This window comes from Erythrolamprus reginae, chromosome 1 (assembly GCF_031021105.1).
Source record: "Erythrolamprus reginae isolate rEryReg1 chromosome 1, rEryReg1.hap1, whole genome shotgun sequence".
Lineage (NCBI taxonomy): Eukaryota > Metazoa > Chordata > Lepidosauria > Squamata > Dipsadidae > Erythrolamprus > Erythrolamprus reginae.
The window spans coordinates 16,559,255-16,569,385 of record NC_091950.1 but is presented as its reverse complement, the minus strand read 5'-3'; the positions used below and the strand labels follow the sequence as shown (position 1 = coordinate 16,569,385).

The following is a 10,131-nucleotide window of genomic DNA, read 5'->3' as shown; positions in this document are numbered from 1 at the left end:
GGCCAATAAATTATTCTATTCTATTCTATTCTATTCTATTCTATGCTGCCCAATCCCGAAGGAGTCAGGGCAGCTTACAACTATATAAAAGATACAGATACAATAAAAAAGAAGTCAAATATAAAAATTTAAAACTATAAACCCCAGTAAAAAACCCACAACTCAGTTATAACTATTATAACTATACTATTCTATTCTATTCATTCACTACATAAACATGACAACTAAATAAATAATTTGTGAGCCGCCCCGAGTCTTCGGAGAGGGGCAGCATACAAATCTAATAAACTATAAATATAAATATAAAAGTACAGTATATCTAACAGCCACATATATGACAGGGAGAAACAACACAGTCTACAACACGAGTCCTCGGAGAGGGGCGGCATACAAATCTAATTTATCATTATTATTATTATTGTTGTTGTTGTTATTATTGTTATTATTATTGTTGTTATTATTGTTGTTGTTATTACTACTTGGGATGCATCCATATACATTCTCCTTCTTGCTCTTATCCATTTTCCCCTTTCTTTCTACTAAATCCACAATTCTTAACATGCTTTTTTTGCAGCAAAGCCATTATTTAATCGGGCCAAAACATTTAGTAAGCTTTGGCTAGCCTTCTGTAGCCCTTCCCGCCTCATGTTGGCTTTGCCAATTATTTTCTCCTCCCTCTTTTTTCTCCATCTCGCTACACTTTAAGATGTGTGGACTTCAACCCCCAGAATTCCCTCCGGCTAAAAGCTGCTGGTTGGGGGAATTCTGGGCCTTTGTTGTTCCCACACTTTAAACGCCCTTCAGCTGAGGGAAATTGTTCTGAGGCAGGGGTAGTCAAAGTTGGCTCTTCTAGGAATTCTGGGAGTTGAAGTCCACATGTCATAGAAGCGCCAACTTTGACTAGCCCTGTTCTGAGGGACCTTCTCTACCGGCTGTCATTTTACGAGATCAATCAATAAATGGAGTCTCTCTCTGTTTTTTTTAAAATTTTCTCCAAGTTCTCAAGGATGGATTTTCGCAGATAAGGAGGGACTGCACCGAATTCAGGAGAATGTAGTTTTCCCCCAAATCTTTGCTACTCCTTTGATGCCATTGCGGCCATCTTGGCTACGGGCAGAAACATTATGGCCCTCCTAGCGCACCTGTTGAAACCCGTTCATTTACCCCGCCCTAACACACAAACACACACCCCGCGCCACCGCTTTCATTCTTTGTCGGAAAAGTAATTGCGGTTCGTTGATTACAAGTCGCAAAGGCATTTTAAAAATAAATGGGGGGAAGTGGAGGGGGAAAAGGAATTTGCCTGCGTCCCTGGGTGGGCTCGAACCACCAACCTTTCGGTTAACAGCCGAACGCGCTAACCGATTGCGCCACAGAGACCAAGCTGATTTCAGTTCTTCTGTCACGACTCTTAAAGAGGAAGATGCAATACAAGGGCGCTGAACAAGAATGCAAATAGAGGCGTATAAAGAGAACAGAGCGCGCCTCCCTCCCTCCCTCTCCGTCTCTTTCTCTCCTTCCTTCTTTCCTCCCCCTCTTTTCTTCTTTCCTCCCTCTTCCTTCTCCTTTCCCTTTCCCTTCTTCTCTCCTTCCTTCCCTCCCATCTCATATACATTACTCTGGGGAGCTTACAATTAAAGCACAGTAAACATTCATAAAAATAATAAATAACCTTAAAATACCGGTAGTTGCTAACAACTGTCACTTGTTTGCTCAAATGTATCTCTAGCATTTCTTTAAAGCAGATTGCAAGGGGATCTCCACAACAACCCTGTGAGGTAGCTTGGGCTGAGCCTATCGCAGTGTTTCTCAACCTTGGCAACTTGAAGATATCTGGACTTCAACTCCCAGAATTCCCCAGCCAGCGAATGCTGGCTGGGGAATTCTGGGAGTTGAAGTCCAAATATCTTCAAGTTGCCAAGGTTGGGAAACACTGGCCTATAGGATTGCTGCTGCTGCTGCTGCTGCTGCTGCTGCTGCTGCTGCTAATAATAATAATAATAATAATAATAATAATAATAATAATAATAATAATAATAATAATAATAATTAACAATAATAATATAGTATTTAACAATAATAAATAATAACGTAAGTATGACTAACGTATTGCTTGTATCCTTACAATTTATATTAATATTGTTTCCTGATTGCTTATTTATACCCTGTGACAATCATTAAGTGTTTTTTACCTCATGATTATTGACAAATGTCTCTTTTCTTTTATGTACACTGAGAGCATCTGCACCAAATTCCTTGTGTGCCCAACCACACTTGGCCAATAAAGAATTCTATTCTGTTCTGTTCTATTTAAAAAATAATAATTTTATTGAACATAAACATTAAAAAAGAACATTTAAAACATTAAAATACAAAAGTTTAAGCAAAACCATACAAACAAAACAAACAAAAGTAAAAAAAAATACAATCAAAACAATATATTGAACCTTTGTAACTTTTTTTACAGTGTGTTGATGTCATATTTCCATTTATATATTTGTAAATTAAACTGTATTCCCTCTAGTTTTCAATTCTCAATATATATAACTATTAATATCACCTCTTATATACATTGCTTATAGAAACATAGAAGATTGACGGCAGAAAAAGACCTCATGGTCCATCTAGTCTGCCCTTATACTATTTCTTGTATTTTATCTTAGGATGGATAGATGTTTATCCTCGGCATGTTTCAATTCAGTTACTGTGGATTTACCAGCCACGTCTGCTGGAAGTTTGTTCCAAGCATCTACTACTTTCAGTAAAATAATATTTTCTCACTTTGCTTCTGATCTTATATTCTTTATACATCTTTACTTATATGTTCATTCTCCGTTTTCTAGAATTTGTTTTCCTTATATTTATATCTATAACCGTGGACATGTTATATACCCTCTTTTCGCTCTGCTTTCTTTTTCTCTATCCATTGATAAAACATGTTCCAAACTTCATAAAAATCTGAGTTTTCTTTATCATTTAATTAATATGTCAATTTGTCTAATTGCGCACACTCTCATATTTTCCTAAGTCACTTTTTTTTTGCCAGTGCTGTTTGGTCAGTAAACAAACTGTTGCAGATCGAAGAACACCTGTCCTGGATCGGGATACCTACCAAGTTGTAAGTATGAAAACCAAGTTTGTCAGGTCCGGTCCCTAGGTATGCCCATGTTACACCAACACTCCGCAGTCTGCATTGGTTGCTGATCAGTTTCCAGGCACAATTCAAAGTGTTGGTTACGACCTGTAAAGCCCTTCATGGCATCGGACCAGAATATCTCTGAGACCGCCTTCTGCTGCACGAATCCCAGCGACCGGTTAGGTCCCACAGAGTTGGCCTTCTCCGGGTCCCGTCGACTAAACAATGTCGTTTGGCGGGCCCCAGGGTAAGAGCCTTCTATGTGGCGGCTTCGACCCTCTGGAACCAGCTCCCCCTGAAGATTAGAACTGCCCCTACCCTCCTTGCCTTTCATAAACTTTTTAAAACCCACCTCTGCCATCAGACATGGGGGAACTGAGACATCTCCCCTGGGCCTATACAGTTTATACATGGTATGTTTATGCGTATGTTTGCTTTTAATAATGGGGTTTTTAGTGTTTTTAAATTATTAGACTTGTTTTTACATTGTCTTTATTATTGCTGTGAGACGCCCCGAGTCTACGGAGAGGGGCGGCATACAAATCTAATAAATGAATGAATGAATGAATGAATGTGGAATACCTCCATCTTGGTCCTTCTTGGCCTCTTGGTGGTCTTTTGTACCATCTATCAAAGAGAGCATTGGTAGCAGAGTGGTGAGAATGTAGTATTGCAGGCTGACTCTGCCGACTGTCCGGCGTTCGATCCTGACTGGCTCAAGGGTGACTCGACCTTCTATCCTTCCGAGGTGGGTAAAATGAGGACCCAGATTGTTGGGGGGCAAGAGGCTGACTCTGTAATCCACTGAGAGGGCTTACCTATTGTTGTGGTTGGCTCTGGCCCAGCTCCTGCCCCAGGGAATGTGGAGGTGGAGGCAGGGGAAACGTCAACATGTCCTAGGCCTGTTTTGTTGCCAGCAGAGTCAGGGAGTGCAGTTTCCTCGGACGAAGAAGGTGGGGGTGACTTGGAAGAGGGGGGCTTGGCACACAGCCCAGGAAGCCAATCTCCATTATCTTTGGTCGATTCGGATGACGAAGTGTTAGACCCACGCAGGCGCAGAGTTATGCATCGAAGAGACCAATTGAGGAAATATTACAGGAGATAAGAGAGGCCACCTGTGTTTGGGTGGGGCTCCAGTAATTAGAGCTGCTGCTATAAATAGCAGCGTGCTAGTTTGGCCGTTGTGGAAGATTATCTGATCGCAGTTCTTCAGGATCATGCCTCGCTGTGTCTGAACTTTGTTTGTGGATTTTTCACGCCTTTGACACCAAAGCAGAGTAAAGTGTGTTTCACTTCGTGGGAAGAAGGAGGGCTGTGACGTTTCTTCACAGCTAATAGCTAAGTACTTAAGGACTGATTAAGGGACTTGTACAGCCGACAAGGTTGTTTTGGGGAAGAGTGCTCTTTGCAATACAAAAAGGGTGCTTTGTTTCTTTTGAATTTTGTGATAAAGGACATTGTTTCGAATTTTCAAACTTGTGTGTGTCTGAAATTTGTATCCGTGAATTTTCGGGAGGCTTCTACCAGAGAGCCCGGCAGAACATCTATATAACTTTATATGACCTATAAAGCCCTACATGGCATAGGACCAGACTATCTTTGAAACCGCCTTTTGCCGCACGCATCCCAGCAACCGGTGAGGTCCCACAGAGTTGGTCTCCTTAGGGTCCCGTCGACCAAACAATGTCGGCTGGCGGGACCTAGGGGAAGAGCCTTCTCTGTGGGGGCCCCGGCCCTCTGGAATCAGCTCTCCCCGGAGATTCGTCCTGCCCCCCACCCTCCTTGCCTTCTGAAAAAGTTTGAAAACTCATCTTTGCCACCAGGCCTGGGGTTCCTCAGATCTTCCCCCGACCAATAAATGCTTTAGTTTGATTGTTGAATGAATGATATTGATAGATTTTTAATTCGAATTTTAAGATTGTTTTTAATGTATTAATTGGAGTGTTATTATTGTTTCCTGTTTTTCTGTACATGCTTTGAGCTGCCCCAAGTCCTAGGAGAGGGGCTGCATACAAATCCAATTAAATCTAAATCTAAAATCTAAATCTTTAAAGCCCTACAAAGCTATAAAACCCTACTTAGGGCCATACTATTGACAGGAGCGTCTCCTGCCTACAGGATTGGTCTTCTCCGGGTCCCGTCAACTAAGCAGTGCAGGTTGGCAGGCCCCCGAGGGAGGGCCTTCTCTGTGGTTGCCCCGGCCCTTTGGAACCCACCCCCCAATGTCCGTACTGCTCCCACCTTACTGGCCTTCCAAACGTTTAAGTTCAATTGGATTTGTATGCCGCCCCTCTCCGAGGACTCGGGACGGCTCACAGTATGTACAAAATACAAACAATACAATTAGATCCAATTAATACAATTAAAAAACTTAAAAAATTCTAAAATACTTTTAAAACATTCATTAAACGTTCCCCCTATAAATTGTTGGTCAGGGGGAAGATCAAAAGACCTTGACCTGGCTTTGTCAGCTGGGGGCCGTGAGAGTTAACACCAAGTCAAGGCCGAATTGCAATTGTTTAGTACAGGGGTAGGCAAAGTTGGCTGTTCTATGACTTGTGGACTTCAACTCCCAGAATTCCTGAGGCAATCATGCTAGCTCAGGAATTCTGGGAGTTGAAGTCCACATGTCATAGAAGAGCCAACTTTGCCTACCCTTAGTTTAGTATGTACGTGCATATGATTGCATAGCTTAGTTGGGTTAAGGATTAGTTTGTGGTTTTATTGTTTTTTATTGTTTTGTATCTTACTTATTGTATTATTGTTTTATTTTACTGTTATAAGCCGCCCTGAGTCCCATGGGATTGGGCGGCATATACAGTGTTCCCTCGATTTTCGCGGAGGATGCATTCCGAGACCGCCCGCGAAAGTCGAATTTCCGCAAAGTAGAGATGCGGAAGTAAATACACTATTTTTGGCTATGAACAGTGTTACACGCCTTCCCGTAACACTTTAAACCCCTAAATTGCAATTTCCCATTCCCTTAGAAACCATTTAGATTATCACTCATCATGTTTATTTATTAAAGTTTATTAAAAAAATATATTTATTAAAGGCAGACGAAAGTTTGGTGATGACACATGACGTCATCGGACAGGAAAAACCGTGGTATAGGGAAAAAACCCACGAAGTATTTTTTAATTAATATTTTTGAAAAATCGTGGTATAGACTTTTCTCGAAGTTCGAACCCGCAAAAATCGAGGGAACACTGTAAATCAAATTAATGAATTAAATTATAAAGCATTATATAAGTCTGCTATGGCTAGCCTTCTTCCTTCCTCCCTTCCTTCCTTCTGCCCACTGCCAGAAGTTCGATCCTGACCAACTCAAGGTTGACTCGCCCTTCCATCCTTCCGAGGTGGGTAAAATGAGGACCCAGATGGAAGGGGGCAAGAGGCTGACTCTGTAAACCATTGAGAGAGGGCAGTAAAACACTGTAAAGTGGTATATAAGTCTAAGTGCTATTGCTAACACGGCCTCCTTCTAGACCTGGTCAGTGGGAGGAATGGGACTGGACTGTTGTAGTCCTCCCTCCCTTCACACAGTGTTGGGGTTGGGGGCAGATTGATCTAAGCTGTTTTTGTGTCTCTGTGTGTGAATTTCGAGTCACTACTGAACTTTGGTTAGGCTTCCCCCAGAGTTCAGGTTAGTATGACAGATGCCTCCTCTTTGGTCCTTCCTCCTGTCCCCAAAGGTCAGTCCCCCCAGACCAATTACAACAGAAGCCAATCCCTCCCTTGAACCAATTAACAGGTCATTATTAAGAGAAAAAAAATTCTGGCACAGGTAGTCCTCAACTTATGACCACACATGGGAGCAGAATTTTGGTGGCCAAGCAAGTGGGTTGGTAAACAAGTCATAGCCATGCCCAGTTCCTGCAACCGTTCTTCATATGTTTTAGCCTCCAGTCCCCTAATCATCTCTGTTGTTCTTCTCTGCACTTTTTTCTAGAGTCTCAATATCCATTTTGCATCCTGGCGACCAAAACTGAATGCAGGATTCCAAGTGTGGCCTTACCAAGACCTTATAAAGTGGTATTAACACTTCACGTGGTCTTGATTCTACCGCTCTGTTAATGCAGCCTAGAACTGTGTTGGCTTTTTTGGCAGCTGCTGCACACAGCTGGCTCCTATTTAAATGGTTGTCGACTAGGACTGCAAGATCCCTCTCACAGTTACAACTGTTGAGCAAATGTACCAATATACTGTACCTGTGCATTTTTTTTTTCTTGCCTAAATGTAGAACCTTACTTTTTTCACCACTGAATTTCATTCCCCCCCCCGAACGCCATCACTCTACTAAACAAATAATTCCCTCAATACTGTCAGACCTTTTATTAAATCTGCACTACTATTCTACTAGTTTTTCTCATCATTCCTATCATCCTTTTCCTCCCACTTAGGACTGTATGACTGTAACTTGTTGCTTGTACTGTATCCTAAGATTTTTATTAATATTGATTGTTTCTTCATTGCTTATTTCAGTGATTTTCAACCTTTTTTGAGCCGCGGCACATTTTTTACATTTACAAAGCCATGTGGCACATTGAGGGGGTGGGGCGGCTAAAACAAGTTTGGACAAAAAAATTCTCTCTCTTCCTCCCTTTTGCTCTATTTCTCTCTACCTCTTTCTCTTCATCCCTCTTTGTTTCTCTCTTCCTTCTTTCCTCTTTTTTGCTCTTTCTCTCTCCCTCCCTACTTCCCTCTATGTCTTTCTCTCTCCCACCTTCCCTCCCTCTTTCTTTCTCTTTCTCTCTCTTGCTCTTTCTCTCTTGTTCTCTTTCTCTCTTTCTTTCTCTTGCTTGCTTTCTCTCTTGTTTTCTTTCTCTCTCTCTTGCTTGCCTTCTCTCTCTCTTGCTCTTTCTTTCTCTCTTTCTCTTTTTCTTTCTCTGAGCTTCGCAGCACACCTGACCATGTCTCGCGGCACACTAGTGTGCCATGGCACACTGCTTGAAAAACACTGGCTTATTTGACCCCTATGACAATCATTAAGTGTTGTACCACATGATTCTTGCCAAATGTCTCTTTTTCTTTTATGTATGCTGAGAGCATATGTACCAAAGACAAATTCCTTGTGTGTCCAATCACACTTGGCCAATAAAATTCTATTCTATTCCTGCTGTTCCTGCTATATCCTGGTTTGAGGCAGACTGACTAGCTGCTGTGGCTATCTGGATGGACTGGCTTCTTCAAAACGTTACTCCTTCTTGGCTGAGCTTTGTAAACGCTTGCCTGGACTGACCCTCCAAGACCAAGTGAGCTGCTATCTCATTTCCTATCAGTTCTTGTTCCAGCTCATCTTCCCCTGTGTGACAACACGACATTACAATGTGAAGCATTGCAAGCTATTTTTATTTTTTTCTCCAAAATTACAAAACACAAAACTTGCAAAGCAGGATGTCATATCAGTACAGTCAATAAAAATGGAGATGATTGAAAGTCCTCCACATTGGTCTTCCCCATCTCTCCCCAAAATTGATCTAGAATTACAAAATACTGCACAGTAGGTTTTGGTATTGCAGGATGTCTTGGTTGACGAAGTAAGCAGATTTATAAAAATGAAAAGCGATTGATTTCAGACAACTGTATTGTTCAAAGCTGGGTTGGGGAGTTCTGGCCCCTTTTTACGACTTGTGCATCTTCCAACTCCCACCATAATTCCTGAGCCAGCCACGTTGCCTCTGGGAGTTGAAGTTTCACAAGCTATACAAGGGCCAGAGTTTCCCAACCCTGCTTTAAACAATATTATATATTTTTTTTAAAAATGCACAATTCACAATTAGTAATTATGCAAAACGTATAAAATTGTTTTATAATAGTTTTAAAATCGTTACTCAACATTCCGAGCTTGAAATGAGATTTTCAGAGGCCGGGACAAGGGCTAAAAGAGTGAAATAGTGAATTCTGTGCTCAAAATGGGGTTTTCGCAACACAGAACCGAGCGTTCTAGGCTCAAAAGCGTTTTGAGTTGAAAACATTTTCTGGGTTGCTACTGCCATGCCTCCAAAAACGAATCAGAAAGGCTTCAGAAGTTGTTGAAGGGAGCAGCTTCCTGCTGTTCATTGAAGCAACACATTCTCCCCCTTTGGGCTTCTAGGCAACCCTGAAATCTATGCCGTTTTTAAAAGTTGCATTAGGACATGGCTGATTTAATGAACGGACTCATCAAAGGAAACCTTTATCTTTTTCAGGCTTGTGTAGAAGGCTTTTAAAAAAGGATGCAGCCGTTTTAATGAGTAGTAAAGAGTAAAGGCTGCCCCTCATCCACAGTCTGTATCAGTCTGGACGTTTTCCCATCCCTACAACTTAGCATCAGCACAGACTGAATGAATCTCAAGCCAGCTGTGATAAATGAAGAACAGGACAGAGAAAAATTTGCAATAAATACAGGCAGGTTGCTTCTGGCTACATAGGTATGAGACCCATTTCAAACATTGTCCAGAGTCAAACGGTGGGCTCAAATCACAATCAAGTCTATAAGGAGCTGATACTTATTAAATACGATTTTAAAATGTGTTTTATAACTGGAGAACGGCTTCTGATGTAGCTGAGATGTGTTGCGACAAACCAAATACAATTCATTTTCTTCTAGCTGAATGGAAACGGAGGAAACAGCAGGCGTACCCATTTCACAGATATCTCTTTCATATAAATCTATCTCTCTCTATATATATATCTATAAAAAATAAATGTAATATTCTGTACAAAACCACGGAATTTAATTCTCCCTTACAAGTACCCAGGATATAAATGGATGGATAAAGAGCTTCAGAGTTTATTTTCTACAGATGGCTTCTCGCTTTCTTGGCAAAATTTTGCTTCTCTTCTTCGATTTCTTTTTCAAATTCTTCTCTTTCCCTGAAGGATTTAAAAAAAAGTTGCAAGCAAACAAAAGCAACCTCTAGCAACGGGGAAGCCGAAACCCTGAGATTTTATTACCTAGGGGTTTTTTTTAAAACAAAATAAAACCCAAGATCAACTGTCTTCCCTTCAGC

The 10,131-nt window shown here is 41.3% G+C and overlaps 1 protein-coding gene and 1 non-coding gene across 5 annotated transcripts in view; both read right to left on the bottom strand.

Moving 5' to 3' along the window:
- Positions 1-1,306: 1,306 nt before the first annotated feature.
- On the bottom strand, positions 1,307-1,380 carry TRNAN-GUU (transfer RNA asparagine (anticodon GUU)). Its single transcript has one exon. It is a non-coding gene; the product is annotated as a tRNA-Asn (tRNA).
- Positions 1,381-8,470: 7,090 nt separating this feature from the next.
- The window catches only part of PWWP3A (PWWP domain containing 3A, DNA repair factor), a 63,796-nt gene continuing 62,135 nt past the window's right edge, over positions 8,471-10,131 (bottom strand). For all 4 annotated transcript variants that reach the window (XM_070745480.1, XM_070745491.1, XM_070745501.1 and 1 more), the window contains one exon: positions 8,471-9,994. In XM_070745480.1, the coding sequence (XP_070601581.1) occupies positions 9,919-9,994 (76 nt within the window). In that variant the 3' untranslated portion in view covers positions 8,471-9,918. The remainder of the gene's footprint in view (positions 9,995-10,131) is intronic.